General features: G+C 43.9%; 1 protein-coding gene across 1 annotated transcript in view; it reads right to left on the bottom strand.

The window, feature by feature from the left end:
- Window positions 1–10,251: 10,251 nt before the first annotated feature.
- Window positions 10,252–23,631, bottom strand: part of NECTIN2 (nectin cell adhesion molecule 2) — a 100,475-nt gene continuing 87,095 nt past the window's right edge. Inside the window, exons 8-9 of the mRNA XM_073570806.1 lie at window positions 17,573–17,641; window positions 10,252–10,845 (exon numbers count right to left, since the gene is read on the bottom strand). Coding sequence (XP_073426907.1) covers window positions 10,684–10,845; window positions 17,573–17,641 — 231 coding nt within the window. The 3' untranslated portion in view covers window positions 10,252–10,683. The remainder of the gene's footprint in view (window positions 10,846–17,572; window positions 17,642–23,631) is intronic.

Below are 23,631 nucleotides of genomic sequence, written 5' to 3'. Positions count from 1 at the left end.
CTGTGTCCTTGTGTGTACCACATTGAGCATGGAGAAAAGAAAGAAGAACAAAGAACTGTCTGAGGACTTGAGAAACCAAATTGTGAGGAAGCATGAGCAATCTCAAGGCTACAATTCCATCTCCAAAGACTTGAATGTTCCGGTGTCTACCATGCGCAGTGTTATCAAGAAGTTTAAAGCCCATGGCACTGTGGCTAACCTCCCTAGATGTGGACGGAAAAGAAAAATTGACAAGAGATTTCAACGCAAGATTGTGCGGATGTTGGATAAAGAACCTCGACTAACATCCAAACAAGTTCAAGCTGCCCTGCAGTCCGAGGGTACAACAGTGTCAACCCGTACTATCCGTCGGCATCTGAATGAAAAGGGACTGTATGGTAGGAGACCCAGGAAGACCCCACTTCTTACCTCGAGACATAAAAAAGCCAGGCTGGAGTTTGCCAAAACTTACCTGAAAAAGCCTAAAACATTTTGGAAGAATGTTCTCTGGTCAGATGAGACAAAAGTAGAGCTTTTTGGGCAAAGGCATCAACATAGAGTTTACAGGAGAAAAAAAGAGGCATTCAAAGAAAAGATCACGGTCCCTACAGTCAAACATGGCGGAGGTTCCCTGATGTTTTGGGGTTGCTTTACTGCCTCTGGCACTGGACTGCTTGACCGTGTGCATGGCATTATGAAGTCTGAAGACTACCAACAAATTTTGCAGCATAATGTAGGGCCCAGTGTGAGAAAGCTGGGTCTCCCTCAGAGGTCATGGGTCTTCCAGCACGACAATGACCCAAAATACACTTCAAAAAGCACTAGAAAATGGTTTGAGAGAAAGCACTGGAGACTTCTAAGGTGGCCAGCAATGAGTCCAGACCTGAATCCCATAGAACACCTGTGGAGAGATCTAAAAATGGCAGTTTGGAGAAGGCACCCTTCAAATATCAGGGACCTGGAGCAGTTTGCCAAAGAAGAATGGTCTAAAATTCCAGCAGAGCATTGTAAGAAACTCATTGATGGTTACCGGAAGCAGTTGGTCGCAATTATTTTGGCTAAAGGTTGTGCAACCAAGTATTAGGCTGAGGGTGCCAATACTTTTGTCTGGCCCATTTTTGAAGTTTTATGTGAAATTATCAATGTTTTGCTTTTTGCTTCATTCTCTTTTGTGTTTTTTAATTTAAGACATATTAAATGAAGATAATAATACCAAACAATTTGTATTTGCAATCATTTTCAGGAAGAAACTGAGTATTATCTGACAGAATTGCAGGGGTGTCAATACTTTTGGCCACAACTGTATGTGCCTGACTGATCATAGTTCTATGCTGTACAAGTCTTATCTTGTATCATATTGTCCCCCTTAAAAATTGTTTGGTTTTTTATGTTTTGGTTTTTTTTGTGTGTTTCTCCCTTTTTTCTACTATACATTTATAGGTCACATTCTAAGGGACCCACAGTTATATTAGTTATAATTTGATAATGGGGGGGGGTTGGGTTGTGTATAAGAGGTATGACTCAAATCTGTATGTTAAAACTGTTTGTGCCTCGTCTCAATTTTGTAAGTTAAAACTGTTTAATAAAAATAATCTGATTTAAAAAAAAAAAGTCAAAGTGGAAAATAAAATTACAGGCTGACCCAACTTCAGTAGAAATGTCTAAAGACAAGAAAATGATGCTCGGTAGTGTGTGTTGCCTCCATGTGCCTACAACACCTGGGAATGCTCCTGAGGCGGTGGATGTTCTTCTGAGGGATCTTGTCCCAGACCTGGATTAAAGCATCAGTTAACTCCTGGACAGTCTGTGGTGGAACGTGGCGTTGGTGGATGGAAAGGGACATGATGTCCCAGATATGCTCAATTGGTTTCAAGTCTGGGAAGTGGGCAGGTCAGTCCATAGCATCAATGCCTTCATCATGCAGGAACCGTTGACACACTTCAGCCATAAGAGGCCTAGAATTGTCATGCATCTGAAGGAACCCAGGGCTCAGTGCACCTGCAGACGGTCTCACAATAGGTTTGAGGATCTAATCTCGGTACCTAACGGCAGTCAGGGTACTTCCTGGCTAGAACATGGAGGGTTGTGCGGCCCTCCAAAGAAATGCCTTTCAACACCATTACTGAACCACTGCCAAACTGGTCATGCTGGAGGATGTTGCAGGCAGCAGTACGTTCTCCACGGCATCTCCAGACTCTGTCACATGTGCTCATTGTGAACCTGATCTCATCCTTGAATAGCACAGGGCGCCAATGTCAAATCTGCCAATTTTTGTGTTCCCTGCAAATGCCAGTCGGCCAGCACAATGTTGGGCTGTAAGGGATGAGGGCCTCATACCCCCCTCATGGAGTATGTTTCTGACAGTTTGAGCAGACACATGGATGTTAGTGGCCTGCTGGAAGTCATTTTGCAGGGTTCTGGCACTGCTCCTCCTTGCACAAAGGAGGTGATAGCGGTCCTGCTACAGGGTTGTTGCCCTCCTATGGTCCCCTCCATGTCTCCTGATATCTGCTTCATGCTCTGGACACTGTGCTGACAGACACAACTACCCTTCTTGGCACATTTCGCTTTTATGTGCCATCCTGAATGAGCTGCACTACTTGAGCAACTTCTGCACCTCTAGGAGTTAGATCAATGAAAAAAATGCAAAAGTGACCAAAACAGCCAAAAAGGGTTAGAACAGAGAAATGGTCTGTGGTCACGCCCTGCAGAACCACTCCTTTGTAGGCTTTGTCTTGCTAATTCACGATTATTTCTACCTGTTGTCTGTTCCATTGCCACAACAGCAGGAGAAATTGATTCATAATCAGTGTTGCTGCATAACTGGACAGGTTGATTTCACAGAAGTATAATTGACTTTGAGTTACATTGTGTGGTTTTAAGTGTTCCCTTTATTTTCTTTGAGCAGCGTACTTTTGCAGGCACTACGGAAACATCTGATCAAATTATGTGAGCCCATTTGCGTAGGATTTCATATAAGGATTACTCCATAATATTCAGAAATCAAAACAAAATGTATATAAGCAATAAATAGGTTATTAAGGTACACAACTATGCAATTAAAATAAAAAGTAAAAACAAACTATCAAGAAGCAATGAAAGCAAGGGGAGACGCATGAGAAACACAAAATAATGTAGATAAGACGTCGATAGAAAGGGTAGTCACCGGATGGCTGAATACAAATAAGGAATGAGGAATAATATTACAATGCAATTCTGAAAGTTAGATATATAGAAATTTGGTGCAATGTAATGCACACAAATAGTACAATGTAATACACAAAATTAAATAGTAAAGAGATTAAAAAAAAAAAAAATTCTAATAATGCATCTTTAACAGCCTTCGGCTCAAGCCCAAGCCATGGTAACTTGATGGATGAACGATCTATAGGAAGACAGATCTTGTGCAAGCCTATATTGGTCTAACCAGAGTCTTCTCCACCGATATTTCAATTGTGTCAAGCCATTGGGTTGTCGATAATCCTCTTCACTTTGTTCTTGCAGACAAACCTAAAAATAAAAATAGAATGTGTCACCACATCACCCTGCACCTCTAATCCCGACGCGCATTTTTATCCTTCATTTAGGGGGCTTTTAGTATAGGTGTAAAACCACCGCCGGGGGGCAGCCCCATCAGCTGCTTCAGTACTCACTGTGCTGGAGGCTGCTTCATTCCTGGTACGTTGCTCACTCCTCCTGGTATTCAAAGGACTGGAGTCAGAGGCCGGAATAAACTTAAACAGTTCAATTTTATTTTCCTCAGGAAACAGCACATCCAACACACCTTTAGGACTGTTGACATGGTACCAATACATCTTCTACAGCAACACAGCCTCTTCAGCTACACCGGAGTGGACCACAAAATGACAACAGCACTTTGACCTCTCTTCCTGCAACCAACTTCAGCCCATGAAGTTACCCGTCTACTAGGTCGTTTACTCCTTTTTGGTTATCCTGTCTGTGCAATCGGCTGGTGGCCCACTCAATTACAATATCAGCTCTCACACTCTAGCTGTCATCTCCACAGGAACTCTTCCAATGGACTCCCTGTCTCAACAGCTCCCAGATCCAGGCTGACTTCTTCCACAGTGACTCATCCACTGGCTTCTCTATATCATCAGCTCCCTGTCTCAGGCTGATGGCTCCCCAGTGGCTGCTGCTGTAGGTACCACACTCTTCTTCTCTAACAAGGATGGCTGAAGGACATCAGCTAGGCTTCTCAGGAGCAATGCCTTCTGACTAGTACCAAGGGCTCCCCCCCGACTAAACTGAACAACAGAAAACCTATCTCCACTCAGTTCCCAGTTAACCACTCCTCTACTGTCTTCCTAGTTAGCCCTCTAGTGTCCTCCTAGTGGCCGCAATATGAATGTGCTCAGTGCCCCCATCTTGTGTCCAATCTCTATAACTACTCTATCTTTACCTAATACACCTATATTACACAATATGGCAGTGGAAACATACACAGGTAAGTACATATAACACATACAAGTATGTCAATCATGAAAACAAACAGTGGTAACAATATCTACAGGGCTAGGCCCTGGCACCCCCTTTCATAGGACCAACCTAAGAGAGGTTGCCTTGTTGGCAGATGGGCTCATATAGTTGCATCAAATGTGTCCTGAAAACCCTGTGTTTTTACATGTGTAGCAATAGTGGAATTCGTGTATATTCGGTTTTCAGAGTTCTGATATATAGTATTTGTATAACGACAAAGATCTTGCACCTATTTATTCATTAGTCACCATGTCTACAAATTCCCATTGTACGGTGTGTGATTTATTCTGTAGTCCTGCATTTCCACGATACATTTCCACATTTTCCCAATATCTCTAAGTGCCTATTAAAAGGTGATTGATATTATAGAACAATTTACCGATGCAATTTTTTCATGCATACATACATATGAAGGTTATTTTCACGGTACAAGGGTTTCATTTATATTGGGCACTTCACCTTTCTGACCACAAGGTGGCAGCTTTTTCTTTTTACATTTTATGTTCAGGCAGGGTATTTTAGATACAAAATACCAAGAAGACAGTCAGCTGTACATAAATCACAGGTCTACATTAAAGGGATGGAAAAGGGAAAATTACCCCACTGCCACTACAATCGCCTAGTTTCCCATCCTGCCCCACAAGACCTGTTCTTATTGACATATTTTGACACAGTCGTCACAATTTGGTCCAAATCACTCTGGTCACTCCTCACGCTTGCTAATTTTTCCTGCTTCCAACAAATCCACTGACTGCTGTTGACTTACTGCCTAATACATAGGGCTGGGAATCCTGCAGATCTGATGGTGCCACCAAGCTACAGGACTTGGTAATGATGCGGAGACAGAAAGGGGCTGGTTTAGCAACTGAACAAAGCCAGCCCCTTTTATACTTCGCACTGATAACATGCAGACATAGGAAGTATCCTGGGTCTGAGGATGGAGTGGCTAATAAATAAATCTAGGCACCTAATATAATTAATATTACTATATAGTTGTATGATTTACACTTTACAGCAAATTTAAAATTAGTTAATTTTTTATTACATTTTTTTCCTCTTTAAGAAAGGTCTTATCTATATGAATGCCAACGCACCCTTTATATACCTGGTACTTCATATTCTTGGAAAGATGGATGGATAGAGTACATGTGGAATAGACTATGATTCTTTACAGTAAAAGCAGTGAGACTGTATTCTTTACTGTGCAAACAGTGACTAAAGCTTTCCTGATGTTGTAGTGGTCAATTCACTATAAAAAAAAAAAAAGTTCAAGGAGTGTCTGGATGCCTTTTTTCTTTTTTTAAATATAATATTACAGGTTATGACTATTAGATTCTGGAAACAGGCCGTTGATCGAGGGAACTAGTCTGATTGCTGTATCTGGAGTCAGGAAGGAATTCAAGTTAGCCTCTGATGGTCATCCACTAGTGATGAACGAGCACTAAAATGCACGAGTGCTCTTTACTAGAATTGAACAGGTCGGACACTCAGATGAAGGCTACTCGAATACTGAGTATAAAGGAATTTAATGGGAAAGTCGAGCATTTTTCCCCAAAGACCCCAACAGGAGGGCAGAAGGGGCAGGAAAATCACCAAAATGGCTGGAAACTGTGCTGAAATCCAATGTGAACAGCTTAGGGAAGATGTCTTGATGCACAAATGTCTTGATGCACAAATGATGTCTTGATGTCTTGATGCACAAATGACCTAAGACTAACATCCCCCGTAATCCGAACCTCGCACCTCCGTCTCCAAGACTTCTCTCGTGCTGCTCCAGCTCTCTGGAATGCACTTCCCCAGACGATCAGACTGATACCTAGCCCTGACCTATTCAAGCGCGCTTTGAAAACCCATCTCTTCAAAGAAGCCTATCACATCAACTACTCAGCAAGCTAACTTTGCCCTGTTCCCTCCTTCCAAATATTATTCTGAATCTGCACCCTACTATTCATCTGTCTCCACACCCTTCATGCACATGATAACTGCACTTGATACTTGTCTATTGCACTTAAACACACGGGCTGATGACCGGATCATGCAGCTTTATATGAAAATCCCTATTATAATTGCCAGACCTGAATTAACAAGCATTTCTCACCTACTGTGTCCCCCCATTTCCTTGTAGATTGTAAGCTTGCGAGCAGGGACCTCACTCCTAATGTCATTGTTTGAATTGTCTTAACTTGTATTGAATTTATTGTCTGTACATGTCCCCGCTTAATTGTAAAGTGCTGCGGAATATGTTGGCGCTATATAAATAAAAATTATTATTATTATTATTATTATTATTTCTGACTCCCAGGTCTGTGATGGGAACTAAAATATAAAAAATGACTTGGGGTCTCCCCCATTTTTGATAACAGGCAAGGTAAAACAGACAGCTGTGAGATGATATCATCAGGTTAGGAAGGGTCCATGGATATTGCCCCTTCCAAGCGTAAAAACACCAGCCTGTGGCCACCCCATAATTTGCACATCACATTAGATGCATCAATTCTGGCACTTTGCAAGGCTCTTCCAGAGTGCCCTGATGTGGTGGCAATCTGGGTAATATTTTTTGGGGATGATGTCAAGTGTGTAATGTCAGCTGGCATCAAGCCCAGGGGTAATGGAGAGGTATCTATTAGACACCCCCATTGCTATCCAGAAAACCAAATATAAAAGCACACAGAAAAAATAAATTTGAATAAAGTCTTGCCCACACTATCCCTCGTTCACCAATTTATCAAAAATGTTTTTCTATCTCCATGGACTTGACAGCTGACATCACAAAGCTGACATAAACCTCAAAAATTATTACCTCATCGCCACGACGCCAGGGCAACCGGGAAGAGCCGGGAAATCGCCAGAATTGGTGCATCTAATGGATGTGCAAATTCTGGGGCAGCTGTGGGCTGCTATTTTTAAGCTTACAAGAGTCAATATCTATGGACCTTCCCAGCCTGAAAATATCAGCCTCCATCTGTCTGCTTTACCTTGGCTGGTTATCAAAAATAGGGAGGATCCCAAGTCATTTTTTTTTTAACTTGCTAGGTCAAAAAGGTTAAACAAAAAAAACCCTTTAGTGCCACATGAAAGGCATTAAAGGGTGCAACTTTAGAATAGTTTTTTTTTGGGGGGGGCACATTAAGCTCTCCCTCCTTTTACTCTCCATAAACCGCTTCTAGAAGACAGTGTGCTGAGCATCGCATCACCTAGTTTTATATAAGACCCAATGACTGGATGCGGCCAGCCAATCACAGTAATGCCAGTAGCCAGCATGGCTACGGCATTACAGTGTATGAAAAGCAACCCCTGCATGTTTATTGGCTAACAGCTGAGAAACATGCAGGCCGGGGACTCGAGCTAGTAATGAGCGTAGCACCCCAATGCTTGATCGAGTAATAAGCAGAGAAGAGCACACATCACCATCATCCACGGTCCTGGTCCATATTGGTAGTTCATTGCCACCAGAGGTGTAGCTAGGGTTTTGGTTCAGGGAGGGCGAAACTTCTGAGTGGGCCCCTAACCACAGAACCTCAGCAGATGACTGCGCTGTTGCCAAAAAAAAAATAAAAAAATCTATATATAAAATGACCACTATTGATATTATGTCCCTGCTGTGTGCCGGTCTGACTGCAGTGCAGCTCCTGACAACGGAGCAGAGTTGCCGCCGAAATCAGCGTGGGAGCGAGGAGGAGAGGTGAGTATATTTTTTTTAAATTTTATTTATGTAGTGAGTCCTGGTTGCATGATTATGATACCCCTTATGGGAGGGGGGGACAGCATGATACCCGTATGAGGGGGCAGCATGATATACCCCGTATGAGGGGGGGCAGCATGATACCCCGTATAAGGGAGGGCAGCATGACACTCCATATTAGGGAGGGCTGCATAATACCCCATGAGGGTTGTAGCATGATACCCCCCCATGAGGGTGGCAGCATGATACCCCATGAGGGGGGGCTGCATTATATTCTGAAGGGGCTACATTATATTCTTGGGGGGGGGCTGTATTATACCATATGAAGGGGGCTACATTATAGAGAAAGAAACAAGAGAGCGAAAGAGAAAGACAGGAAGAACAGAGACAAAGAGGAAAGAAAGAACAGAGAGAGAAAGAAAGGAGAAATAAAGAGGGGAAAGAAAGAACAAAGAGAAAGAACAGAGAAAGGAAGAACAATGAGAGAAAGAAAGAAATATTAGAGAAAGAAAGATGAGAGAAAGATTAGAGAGAAAGAGGGGAAAGAAAAAAGAAAGAGCGAAAAAAAGAACAGAGAAAGAAAGAACAGAGAGAAAGAAAAGAAAGATTAGAGAGAGAAAGAAAGAACAGAGAGAAAGAAAAGAAAGATTAGAGAGAGAAAGAAAGAACAGAGAGAAAGAAAAGAAAGATTAGAGAGAAAAAAAGAACAGAGAGAGAAAGAAAAGAAAGATTCTATAAAGATACTATAGCAGCCCGGCTCCCATTGTAGTGCCCATCAGAGCCTCCCGATGCAGGACATATCATGATCCGCTCACACAGCCGACATCCCCGAGTCCAAGGCGATCCCGCTGTCCGCGCTGGAGGACGACACTGTGATGGATCTGAAGCATTCCCTGAAGTGCCTCCATGGTTCCATCACAATCTCCTCCCGAAATTACCTCCTTGTCAGTTAGCTTCTAACACGTCACTTCCGGTGGAACGACACATGTGAATTTTAAAGTGCTCCTCGGGGCTCCACCGTGTACTCCTGTGTCCGCGGGAAAAGTAAGCTCCCAGCAGGGGCAGTGGGGCAGACTCTCTCTCAAAATCAGGACTGTCCCGCCAGATCCAGGACGGTTGGAAGGTATGAATGCTCCCCACCATACACCTTGTACACGCATGGTTCCGCACACCTCATACACACATGGTTCTGCTTTCTATGCCTCGTACACACACTGCTACGCTCCGTACACACAGCTCCACTCAGTATACACATGGCTTCACTCCATAAACCTCGTAAACATGCGGCTCTGCTCCAAACACCTTGTACACACATGGCTCCACTCCGTAAACCTTGTACTCATGTGGCTTTGCTCCATACACCTCGTACACACATGGCTCCGCTCTGTACATCTCAACACACGCGGCTCCGCTCCATATACATGCGGCTCCATTCCGTACACCTATGGCTCTGTCCGTACACCTCGTACACACACGACTCCACTCAGTACACCTCGTACTCACACAGCTCTGCTACATGCACTCTGTAAACCCCTCCTGACCCCACACAAACTTCCCTTCATCCGGCACGATGACAACCAGCACACAGAAGCCACTGATCATGTGACTCCTGACTCCTCCCCTCCTGTGAACTCATCACAGGTCCTGTGCACACAGAAGAGAACATAGCAAAGCAAGGAGATGATCGATTCTCCCTGCTCTGCCGCAGCCTCCGGGTGGGCCTCCTCAGAGCGCGGGGCCCGGGGACACCGCCCCCTCTGACCCCATGGTAGCTACGCTACTGATTGCCACTGGACAATAACTTTGTAAACATTCTCCTACCTGCCATCATCCTTAACTCTTCTTGATTACTAGATGGCATAGCGTCATGTGTTCGGCACATGCCGAAACAATGACGTCACACTGGGTCTGCTAATCAGAAGGCGGTTCCGACCTGGCCCGTGGAACATGGCCTTGTGACAAGTTTTTGCTCAACTCTAGTATTTATATCTCTATGATACAGAGCTCTTGAATTTTTCACTTTTTCAAGCAAAATTTTAGCAGAACAGATTGTTCCATCAACTAATGACAAATGGACATTATTCACAGAATTATAAAAAGATTTAATGATTTATTAAAAATAGAAAGAAAAACAAAGTCACAAATTTAGATGTTTACTCACAGTATTAGTAAAAGAATTCATCATATAAATTTACATACATACAACCACACACTCCTGCAACCCATAGTCTTCATACTTACCATCCCTTGTGTGCTTAACACTGTTGTCAGTGTTATATATACTATCAGGTCACTGTGAACATATTGCCCCATCCCCACTGTGTGCAATGTCTACATACTCCATGTAGGACCTCCTTCCATGCCCAGTCTTGTAGAACCTGGCGTCATGCAAGGTCATTCTGATATGTAACGCTTACACAGCACTATGGCTGTTGGTCCTGGCAAAGAGTCTATACAAGGCAGGCCAAGGAGCTTGTTGAAGGAGCTCAATTCCTTTTTTCCCTCATCAAAGGTTATGTTCCTCAAACATACACCGCGGGGGACATCACAAATCCTTGGTCCTCTCTCGGGGATTCACTTTCATGAGGGTTAAACTCATTGTAGATTGGATTCTCCTGCTCCAAGTAATCGTTCTCAAGGTCTAAATGGAGCTGAGGGTTTGGGTGTCTGACTTTGGGGGGAGTCTGAAAGACAATTGGTGTGTGTTTTAAAAAGCATAAAACATGAAAATTTGTATTTGTACATCTTTATTATCAACCTATCCATCCATTATCCCATCAGCCATATTCCCAACCACCAATACATCTTTTTATATTCACATCCATATTATCACCTATCTATGAATCTACCAACCTACTCATCCATACAATGACTTAATTTGGCTTTTCATGTTTTCGTACACCAACCAATCCATCCATCTAACCATGAATCAGCCCATCTACTTACTTATATATCCATCTACCTAGACATGAATCAATTTACTCAGCCTACTCATTATAACCACACACCCATCAGTCATCCAACACCTCCATAGGTCTATCCATATCTATATCCTCCAACCCATCAATCCATCCATCCATCTAACCATGCATGAGCTCATCTACTTAACTTTTGATGCATTTTCGTAAAAACCTTTTAGACTTCTTCCCTGCCAATCTGACTATTTACTCACTCATCCAGCCTGTACACCCATGTTACCAACCCATCCAACTAAACATGCATCCACCTATCCACTAAACCAAACATCTACTCCACTTGTCCAGCCATCCAAATTTTCAGACACCATTCATCGGCCGATCCACCTAACCATCCATAGATCCACCAAATCGCCATCCATTCATTGTCTGCACCCTTTGGGTAGGTGGACCTTCTAGGTTTTATTTTTGTATTTTTTTTTAAGGAGAAGCCCATCAGGAAAACACCAGCGGATATTTTGATGAAGTGGCTTCGTCAGCGTCTCCATCGTCTTTAGTCATGGGGCTACCACTGATGTCTTTAACTCTATACTTTTAAGTATAGACAGCAGGTGGCTTCCACCAAGAATGAGCATGTTGCATCTGTTAAGTAACCATGATTTGGTTAAAAGACGTGACGCAAGACAGAACGTGTGCACATTATTATCGTTTTCTCCTTCCCCCATGACAGCACCACAGAGAGGGGATCCGCGCTTCAGGGACAGGAAACCTACAGAAAAAGGGCAGTACCGCTCCCTCGCATCAGTGGAGAATCTTCAGTTTGGCGGTACCTGGATGAAGATTATGAATGAAGATGGTCCACGCCCGGCCAGTCCGGTTCAGTCAGTGGGGAAGTCCCTGCCGCAGCTGGTGCGGCGCCTGAAGCTGCCACCGCTGAGACCGAGGGGTTTTGCAGGGTGACAGGGTGAGCAGGGGTGGGCAGTGCAGTCGCCGCACCAGATCTGGTTGAGGGGTTAGTAGGTCTATGAGTATTACACCCCATTTTCTTGTAGTCCATGTGCTGGACTGTTTTTAAAGAATTGTGCTTTGTTCAATAAAATTTTGTATATATTTTCGTAGATCCCTGGTCTTTTGCATGTTTCTGCAGGCAAGCGGAGCAGTCGTTACAGCAACCATTCTACGCAGCACAGCAGGAAATCCAGCACTATGGTCAAATCTCCATCTTCAAAAAGCCCCTTATTGGATCCTATCCCTCCTCCAGAACCAGTACCCGCAGCAGCGTCTGATTGGTGAGTGATCTTCGTGAAAGTTCCCCTTGTAATTGGGGTTCCCTTCTCTTTTGTTATTTTGGGAAGGAAGAGATTGGGAAAAATCAAAGCACAGATGTTGCCCCATGTATGATAAAGAATTACCTGTCACCTGGCTCAAGAGGCTATGTCATTCCAGCATACGACAAGTGCTATGCGAAGAAACCCCAGACTTCGCCTCCGAACTAAAATCTGTAATCAAATCGGAGGTCGAAAGTGCTTTTAGATCCCTCACACATGGGGATAAAGTCAGAGAGCAAAACCTGTCAATTACACCCAATCTGAGTCCTCTAGCTCCAGGAAGAAAGAATCAGATATATCTCCTAATTCGATTCCTCCTCATCCTCGGATGATGAAATGGTGGGGTGCCCCTGGTTTCCTCTACAGGAGGTAGAAAGTTTGGTTAAGGCGGTAAGATCTACTATGGGGGGTGATAGACCCTCGCCCTGACTAGTCAGAACAGGACATAATGTTTTGGGGTTTGGGCCAGAGGAAGTGAAAAGCATTTTCCCTGAATGAAAACTTCCAGGCCCTAATCAAAAAGAGTGGGGAAAAAACTGATCTGAAGAATTCATCAGTACATTCTCTTAAAAGAAAATACCCCTTCGAGGATGCGGCATCAACATTATAGGATAAAGCCCCAAAATTAGATGTCGTGGTTGCCAAGGCCTCCCATTTGAAGATATGGGAACCGTAAAAGACCCATTATATAAAAAGGCTTATGCTTTTCTTAAAGGGGCATGGGAAACATTGGTGGGTAATCTCAGGCCAGCTATAGCTGCCACCTGTACCTCTAGATCCCTTATTATATGGGTGGATCAGCTAGAGAAACAACTTCAGGATGAGATACCCCGAAACAAAGTGCTAGAGTCCATTCCCTTGATACGGGGGGCAGCTGCTTTCTTGGCAGATTCTTCAGCTGACTCAGTCAGATTAGCATCCAAGTCTGCAGCTCTCTCGAACGCAGCCCGTACACCATTTTGGTTCAGATGCTGGCCGGGAGATTTGCAGACCAAATTAAAGTTATGCTCAATCCCATGTGAATGAGAGTTTTTGTTTGGTGAAACATTAGATGACATCCTTCAGAAGGCAGGGAACAAGAAGGGATTCCCTAACCAGGCCACTCCCACGCTCAGACTGTCTTTTCAGAGCAGAAAATTCTTCCGTAGAAGGCCCCCCAGAGGGAGCAGAGTAGATGCGATGAGGGGAAGAGGAAAGACAAGGGTTTCCTCTTCAGAAACTCCTCTCAGGATAGGAAGCCCTCAAAGTGATGTTTTTTCCCCAGGTGAGGGGCAGACTATCCCATTTCCTTCCGGCCTGCGAAAACATTTCAAACAGCCACTGGATTCTAAATCTTCCCAGGGCAGGCCTTCAGAAAGACTTTCATTCCCTCCCTCCCCAGAACTTCGTCGTGACTCCCCTACGGTCCTCTCCAGAGGAAAAAGAGGCCCTGGAGTGTGAGATTTTGGCCCTTGTAAATAAAGTCATTCTCCAGGAAGTTCCCTCTCGAGAAAGAAGGGAAGAATTCTACTCTCCATTGTTCCTGGTAAACAAACCAGATGGGTCTTACCGGACAATCATAAATTTGAGGGGGCTGAACACATACTACCATGTCCCTATACACAAAGACTCCCAGGGGATCCTCAGAGGTCTCCATGAAAGGAGAAATAAAGTGTTTCCAGTACACAGCCCTTCCCTTTGGGTTATCATTAGCCCCTCGGGAATTTACCAAATTAGTGCCAGAGACAATGGCGCATCTGAGAGAACAGGACATTCTGATAGTCTCTTATTTGGAAGAATTTCTGGTAATAGGCGACTCTGCTTATCTGTTCTTTGCAAAGTTGAGCCAAGTAATGACTACCCTAGTAGACCTGGGCTGGCTTCTAAACCTGAAAAAGTCAAGGCTCGAGCCAAAAATGGTGCAAGAGTTTCTAGGAGCAGGAATGCCATCTCCCAGTACAGAAAAAGGGGAAGATTATAGACCAGGTATCAAAAGCCTCACAGAACCCATCCATAAATAAATCTTTATTTTTATATAGCGCTAACATATTCCGCAGCGCTTTACAGTTTGCACATATTTTCATCACTATCCCTGATGGGGCTCACAATCTAAATTCCCTATCAGTATGTCTTTGGAGTGTGGGAGGAAACCGGAGTGCCCGGAGGAAACCCACGCAAACACGGGGAGAACATACAAACTCCTTGCAGATATTGTCCTTGGTGGGATTCAAACCCAGGACAGCGCTAACCACTGAGCCACCGTGCTGCCCCTTGACTGAGGAAGGCCATGTCACTGCTGGGTTCCCTTACTGCTTGTTTGCCAACAGTTCAATGGGCACAGCTACACATCAGGGACCTCCAGTAGGACATTCTAAAGAACCAGGCCTCATTAAAAGGTCACTTAGAGGGACAGGACACATGACTGTCTTTGACCACTTCATTCCCTAAATTGGCGGGGAGATATCAGCAATCTGTCCAAGGGGTTCATTGGGTAACGAAGGTGTCCCAGGTAGTTACCACCGGCGCAAGCCCTGCTGGATGGGGTCTCACCAAGGCGACAGGTTTTCTCAAGGGATTTGGAGAAGCCAGGAGCTCGAGGTATCCTCAAACCAGAAGGAGCTATTGGCAGAAAGGGACGCCCTGCTAGAATTCCTGAATACTCTGCAGGGTCATCATGTGCGAGTATTTTTGGACAATCGGGTTGCAGTGACCTATATAAACCATCAAGGGGGAACCAGGTCACGGGCTGTAATGGACATAACATCCCAGATTTTCAGTTTGGCAGAAAATAATCTCCTATCCCTATCCATTCGGGGGTAGAGAACCAAAAGGCAAATTTTCTGAGCTGCACTCAATTAAGACAGGGCGAGTGGGCCCTGAAAGTTTGTTTTCAAACAGATTGGGGACATGTATAGAATTTTTGCTCCCTAGATCCCAGAGGGAACCCTCAGGCCCTAGATGCTTTTATGATGCCATGGAATCCGAGCCTAGCCTATGCCTTTCCCCGGTCGTTCTCATACCAGCGGTTCCATGGAAGATCAGGGAGGACAAAATCGAGAATAATACTGATTGGCCCATTTTGGCCAAAAATAACTTGATTCTCCTGGCTGAGGAGGTCGTTGATCACCGATCCTCGGGTTCTACCGGAACATCTTTCGCAGGGACTGGTGTTCCACCCTCAGGCGGCTAACCTTCATTTGACAGCATGGAATTTGAAGGGGCGCCGTTGAGGGATAGAGTGTGGTCACCAAATTTAGTTTCCACCCTGCTGAAGAGTAGGAAAATTGTTACAACAGCTTATGGTAAAACCTGGAGGAAATTTCTATCCATCCCAGGGGTAAGAATCCAGGATGGCGACCAGCACCTTGAGAGTCCAGATGGCAGCCCTAAGGGCCCTATAATCAAGAGATAGCAGGCAATCCATGGGTGGTGCGATTTATTAGAGCCTCTGCAAGGTCTAGGCCAACTGTTAGCCAGAAGCTAGCGCCATGAGATCTAAATCTAGTCCTATCGGCTCTAACAGGTCCTCCATTTGAACCACTAGATTCAGTCCTTCTCAGGGTCCGGTCACTTAAAACGGTCCTCCTTGTGGCTTTAACATCAGCCTGGAGGGTAAGTGACATACAGGCCTTTTCTGCAGGCCCTCCTTTCACTAAAATCCTAGAGGATAGGGATATTTTAAGACATGACCCTGCATACTTTCCCAAGGTAGCATCTCGTTTCCACAAATCGCAAGGGGTAGTCCTCTATTCTTAGGGTTAGAACAAAAGGAAGGAAGAAGATTCCACACCTTAGATATTAGAAGGTGTTTGGTTCAATAACGAGAGTCCACCAACAGGTGTAGGAAGGAAGGATCTCTGTGTGCTGTGCTTTCAGGGGCCTAGGAAGGAACTCAAGGCCTCCAAAAGTACCTTGGAGAGATGGATAAAAGATGCTACAGCTTTGGCCTACTCATCTAGTGGGAATATCTCCCTGGAAGGTCTGAAAGCTCATTCTACATGAACAATGGTAGCTGCCTGGACAGAAAGGTCAGAGGTATCAATAGAGCAGATCTGTGAGGCTGCCACTTGGTCATCACCTTCTACCATTTTCAAGCACCATCGGCTGGACCTAGCCTCTTCTTCTGACCTAACCTTCGGGAGAAGGGTTCTTCAGGCTGTGGTCCCTCCCTAAAGTTACAACTCTCTAATTCTCTCTGTGGTGCAGTCATGGGGGAAGGAGAAAGACATAGTTACTTACCAGTAAAGGGATCTCTCGGAGCCCATGACAGCACCCGTTTATTCCCTCCCGTCACATGTGTGGTGAGCACGTTTTCACCGTTTGCAGTGTGATTTATGAATAAACATGGTGTGTTTTTTTTCGGATAAGCAGTATTATAAAGATAAATAATTATTAACCTGGAGGTCCTCTTATGCTCTGTAAACCAACTGATGCGAGGGAGAGATACTGCCCTTTTTATCTGTAGGTTTCCTGTCCCTGAAGGGCAGATCCTCTCTCTGTGATGCTGTCACGGGCTCTGAGAAATCCCAATACCAGTAAGTAAACTATGTCTTTTACATTGCTGTACATTATGTTCATTTTATGGGGTGCTTATTCAAGTGGATTCCGGTCGAAATCCACCTTAAAAAGGCATTGTGCGATCATACCCTTAGATGGTAGTAGTCTAGAAACTAAAAACTGGTAGAAGCTTCTATCCAAGCGATATTGACAGTAAACACTCCATCCAGTTATGTACTTCTTCCCACTTGTCTATTAACCCGCTCATCCATCTTACCAAGCCAACGACCCATCCATCAATTACCCACACAAGCTCTCCATATGTCTATCCACATTTTCATACAGCCGTAAACTTACCTATGCACCTACCCATCCACCAGTCTTCCTACCGATCTGCCTAATGACTCATCCACCCAGCCGTCTATAGACCACTCCATTCTTCCTTCCATATTTTTACCCATTAAGTCAATCAATTCTTCTAAACATGAGCCCGCCCATCCAGTCATCTACTAATTCTTCTGCCTGCATGCTTAGGACTAATAAATGACAACTTGAAGATGCCACTACCCAATGCATTATTCACTGGGCACTAAAGCTTTTGCAACACATGACTTACAACTTAAAGATACCACAAGGAGGTGTCGGAAATCACAGCTCAAGTGATAAATTGAGAAAGACTTAAGATTTCTTACCATTTCCTCATCGTATGTAATCTCATGATGAGGTGGTAGACTCTTCAGTAAAGTCTCTTGCCCAGAAGGCTGAAAAATAAAATCAAGACCATGTTAGAATGTTTGAAGGTTGCCACTATGGGAAACCTGACTGAGGGAAAATGCAACTTGGGGTGAACAATTGTTGAGGGTGGCTTCATTATTGATGTTCTACGAGCTTCTGATCAAGTAGAAGCTATATAGTGACCACTATTCTGACCATCACTTTGGCCACAGACTAGCTATAAGGGGCATCTCACACTGGTGGACTCGGGACTTGTGTACTACATGGACAGCCCATCCAACGTCAACAGAAAGGGTGTCAATATCAGTTTTCCCCATGGTCGCACTGCAGAACAATTAAACACTTGCTCTCAGATTCCTAGAGCCATAACGTTCTATTTCTTTTGGTCATTCCATCAATTTCGCCATTGTTTTTTGGGCTTCGTTCTTATACTATTCACTGTACAGTAAAAATAACCTGGGGTAACTTGGTATTCCAAGTCAGTACAATTACGGCGATACTAAATTTATACCGTTTTTTTTTTTTAGTTTATGACTTGAAAATTTGTTTGTGTCGACAATTTAGACCCTTAAAAATATGATCTCCCATGAAGTCCAGTAACAGACTAGGCTTCATAGGAGCAGCAAGACAAGATGGCAGTGACATCTCCTGCACCGCGCCCCTGCAACTAATTTTTGAGTTGGGTCAAAGAAAGTTTTAGATCAATGTACAGTAGACGTCCTTTGCCGATTTCAGCAGGATCAGCGGACCATCTAAATTGTAGGGGGTCACTTGACTGCCTCTGGACAGCAGGGTAGTTGGATTTGAACATGCCTAATCCTTTAGTTCTCAGGGTCAATAAGCTGCTGCTAGAGTTGTCTGGCAGTAGCCTATTCTCCACGCCCATGTTGCCGAGCTGAGTGTCCATGTGTATAGGGGTTGGAAGGTTTCCAGATTTGATCTACGGTTATCTCAAGGGTTTGGCAGGCGTTCGTGTTTTGTGTGTGAGAAGTAGCACTATGACACGACCTCAGATGTTACCAGCCTGCTTGTTGCACCTTTTTACATGCAAATTGTGTAATATACCATAACTCATTAGGACTTTGTACCTTTCAGCATGAAAAATACAATCCATCCCCCAACATGCCTCATCGCTGATATCACCAGGGAAATGTGCTTCCTCCCGAAAGACAGATAGGCAGTCATTGGCCTGTTTAAGGATTTATTAAGGGGTCACACACCATTTTCTGCCTACATTAGTGGTTCCACCTTCCATAGATGTGGATGGTATTAACACCATCACGTCAGATCTTCTAGATCAGTGCTGGTAGTTGTCGGTAAGCCAAGTACCCACCTCCTCAAATAGATTACATCCACTTACCCCCACGGATGATGATACATCGCAATTGGAGGCACGGGACAAAACCCACCAGGGAGACACTGCACAAAGGTCCCCCCAGAGGCACGGCAAAAAAATGGCACAAAGCCCCTGGGTAGGCATGGCACAAAGCTCCTGGGTGCACATAAAACAGATTGAGAACCTAGCTTCTAAAATAAGTGACCAATATTAAGGGAGACGTTGAAAAAAAAAAAAACATTTTTGGATGTATGGACATCATCGGATTCCACGTGTCTTTGGCCTAGTGATTTCATCAGCTGTTTAGAGGCAGAGAAGGCGACTTTTCAACTGGAAACAGCAGTGGATTAAATGACGCAAGATGGGGGATCTTTGTTTATAGTACTAAGTGAAAGTTTCTACTAAGGTAACAGAGTTAAAAGGCGCTATCCACCTCTGGGGACATTTTTTTACTTAAATGCAGGTATATGTGGCTTCTTTGGTTTCATTAATAATTTTGCACCTTTCGGATTTTAAAGGCTTTGTTTTCTTGCACATTAAAAAAGACAAAGTAGCCTCGGAATGAGCTCACTGACCGATCCTCAGTTAACTCATTTGGCAACCAGCAATAGACAGTGCTATACAGAATCTAAACGGCAATGCCGGCATATAGTAACGTGACAATATTATGTGCACATGAGCCTAGACTGATTGTAGGTTACACATGTGAATAGAAGGATATTATTCACCAGCACTTTATCCAGGGATACTTTCTATTAGTGATGAGCGAATGTGTTCGGATAAGGTGTTATCTGGGCATGCTCGGGTGCTAACCGCATGTCTTCGGTGTGCTCGAAAAATATGTTCCAGTCCCCTCAGCTGCATGTCTCGCGGCTGTTCGACAGAAAACACATGCAGGGATTGCCTAACATACCTGATTTATGGTTGATATTTTTGTGCCGCCATACATATACACGCATTTTGTTATTTCTCAGTGTAATATATCTAGTTTAATTTGCACCTTCTTTTAATAACAGTGCTTCACCGCTGCATATTTACACATTAAATAAATTATTCACATTATTACCATTGCCCATCTTTTAATTTCTCTTTTCATTTTTCCCCCTTTTAAAAACTACAGAAGATAAACCGAATTTTTTTTTTTTTTTAAAGACAAATAAAAAAATACAGTGGCTTGCAAAAGTATTCACCCCCCTTGACATTTTCTGTGCTTTGCTACCCTTACAACCTGGAATTTCAGCTTATTTGGAGGGTTTGCATTAGTTTATGTAAAGAAAATGCCAACAACAAACATTAGGTCAAAATAACCGAAAACTTCAGCATGTCTAACTATTCGCCCCCTAAAGTCAGTGCTTTGTGGAGCCTCTTTTTGGGGCAATTGCAGCTACAAGTCGCTTTGGATAAGTCTCTGACCTTTCCACATCTTGCCACTGGGATTTTTACCTATTCCTCAAGGCAAAACTTCTCCAGCTCCTTCAAGTTAGGGTGGTTTTACACTTACCACATTTTTTGCGGTCCATTATTGCGGTCCGTTTTTGCAGGCCGTATCACCACATTTATGTGGTGTACCGCAATAACGGGCCACTAAAAAGCGGAGCGCTTTTTTTTTTTTCATTACTATGGAAATAGTATTGGAGAAAAAAAAAAACAAACAAAAAAAAACGGTGTTCCGCAAAACCGGAAGTAACAGCGCGCCGCAAAAACAAACTTCCGTTTTGTTTTTGCGGCCCCATTGATTTAAATGGGTGCAGTGTCCGTACGCCGTGAAAAATATCGAGCAAGCTCGATATTTTTACACGACTGTATATATAGCCCTCATGGCCGTACAGGTCACAGCGCACTATTGAATTTTTGCGGGCCGATTTTGCGGCCCCATAGAAAGCTATTGGGGCCGCAAAATCTGCAAGCAAAAATACGGTAAGTGTAAAACCACCCTTAGATGGTTTCCTCTGGTGAACAGCAATCTTCACTCCTGACCACAGATTCCTAATTTTGATTAAGGTCTGGGCTATATTTTTCTCACTCCACCAACATAGACTATTTAATGCTGATTAAAATCGGATTACAAAAATATTTTAAACACAGGCTGTAATGTAACAAAATAGATAAAAAGCTAAGGGGGTGAATACTTCTACAATCCACTGTACAAGAGTTACTTTAGCCAAAAATACATGCACCCCCCCACCTTTACACCACTACCCCCTTTTAAAATTATTTTCTAGTATATTTGGAGGGCATGTCAGATATGTCAGACAGGTGCAAAAACTGTCCTCGCACAATACATAAATGCGGGGGCACACTGATCAAGCAGGTTAGCTTGTTCCCAGAGGAGGTTTTGTAAGTGTTAGATGGGTCTAGCTGTTGCTATTCCCCTCTTCTCGTCAGCTCAGGATAGGGTGCTGCCAAGCACCTCAGACAGCAACTTTTCAACGGTGGTAAACTATTGGACTGGTCAAAATCTCTCATGGACATTGGACAGTTGATAATAGTTAACGAAAACAGTGGATTTGCACAATATCATGTATATAATTTTAAAAAAGACGTGTCCCAGTTCTGCGTAGAACAACTGTACTTTGGGCCCACCTTACTCGATACTGACAGCCCCCCAAGGAAGCCCACGCGAAACGCGCATCGGGGCTGCTGCTGGGCACATTCACTGACAGCTACTAATGGGTAAGACTCGTACCTCCTTATCTATGACCTCCCTTGTCTGGTATACATAAATTAGTGTAGGATACGGACCTCTTTAATTCATGTGGAGTTCAGGATGCTATACATTGCACTTTAGTTGCACTTGACACTTTATTTCTAGCCCTTTTGGGTATTGTTATACATCTAAGATTTTTTGTGCAATTTTTTGATTGAGGGTTATGAGCTTGCCCATGCTGTTATTTCAGTGTTTTGTGTGTCCTCACACATGAGCTTTGGAATACGCTTTGTTTTAGGAGCTTGTATAAATATATGTTTTATGTGACTAATAAAATTTGTGATATTTTTTCATACATATTTTGTTGGACTCTCTTGCTCCGGTGTTTTTGTTTGTAAGATCTCTATACGGATACTGGAAGCAACAGGCAGACAGGAGACATCCTTAAGACTGTATACAGCTTGCAAAGATACTCAAGGCCGCAGCCAGACTGGTAACTGAGGGACTGGAAACTTCAAGCAGCCAGGAGATGTCCTGGAGACTGCAGACAAAATTCCGGAGTAACTGGAAAAATCTAAATACCATGGAAGCCGCAGGTGGACAGGAGACCTCTTGGAAGCCACAAGCGGACATGTAGCAGAGGTCTTAGAAGACAGGGTACAGCTAGCAGACAGAACTCTAGAGTAACTAGAAGTTCTGAATACCATGGAAGTCGCAGGCAGACAGAAGGAGTCTTGGAGACTGCAGACATATTGCTGTGCACAGAGATATTTTAGTCTTCATACCAGTATGCAAATAAAGTCTGTGGAGCCTCATTTAAGAGTCTCAAACACGGGACTAGCCAGATCTTCCTCCAGGGAAGGACCCAGCCAAGGAGTGGCTCCTTTCGGAAATCACCATTACCACCATATTAAGTGACCCTTTAAGTCAATATCCAGCTCTTTATGAGTTTACAAATATGACAAGGGAAATACCAAGACCAGGTATCCACCCACAGACAGCTGTTTCGGGGTGTTGCCCCTCATCAGTGTGGAGTAGGATTCTGGCTAGGTGGGAGCAATGCCTAGTAAACCAACATCACGAAACAATCACTGACCTCAGAGAGACCAGTCAAAGAAAACACTGCGGCAGCCGGCAAAGGCGCTCAATCAGTGAAATCCTAGGTGCATTGCTCCCTGGGAAATACGAATATGCAAATAAAGTCCGTGGAGCCTCATTTAAGAGTCTCAAACACGGGACTAGCCAGCTCTTCCTCCAGGGAAGGACCCAGCCAAGGAGTGGTGGTTTCCGAAAGAAGCCACTCCTTGGCTGTGTCCTTCCCTGGAGGAAGATCTGGCTAGTCCCGTGTTTGAGACTCTTAAATGAGGCTCCATGGACTTTATTTGCATATTCGTATTTCCCAGGGAGCAATGCACCTAGGATTTCACTGATTGAGCGCCTTTGCCGGCTGCCGCAGTGTTTTCTTTGACTGGTCTCCCTGAGGTCAGTGATTGTTTCATGAAGTCTTCATACCAGGACACAAGTGTGTCTTTGAAGGTCTTATTTAGGCCTAGGATGTTCAACACATTGGAGCACAAAGTTTAGCGGTGCATGGTATAGGGAGTAGAATCCAGACACAGGACAGGTTTGTAACATAAGGATTAGACACCAACAAGGGTTGATCTGCCACAAAGTTCACTTTGCATGGGGTTGCATTCTGCTGCAGTCTTACAGTTCTGTTGGCCAATCTAGCTCCCCAAGATGAGACCATGCCAAGGGCAGATGTCAATATTTTGGTTAAAGGAATATTCCCATCTTCATAAAATGGGCATTTTCAGATAGTGCTTGTAAAACAAAGGTTTCAATTTTTTGCTTATTAAAATTTCCAACCAGTCTTGAGATATTAAACACTTTTGGTTGTGTTTATAATCTGTTGCCTTGAAGACCGACCACCCGCGCTAGACAGCAGTATATGTGCAGTGCTTACAAGAACTCAGCTATCGAGTTTGTAAGCATTGATTTGAAGCTGACCAGGGTTGCTGAAGTGGACTGTG

The sequence above is a fragment of the Dendrobates tinctorius genome, unplaced genomic scaffold, assembly GCF_039654945.1.
Source record: "Dendrobates tinctorius isolate UK_male_01 unplaced genomic scaffold, ASM3965494v1 ptg000028l, whole genome shotgun sequence".
Classification (NCBI taxonomy): Eukaryota; Metazoa; Chordata; class Amphibia; order Anura; family Dendrobatidae; genus Dendrobates; species Dendrobates tinctorius.
Note: the sequence above shows the minus strand (reverse complement) of the source record. Positions and strands in the feature narration are given on the sequence as shown.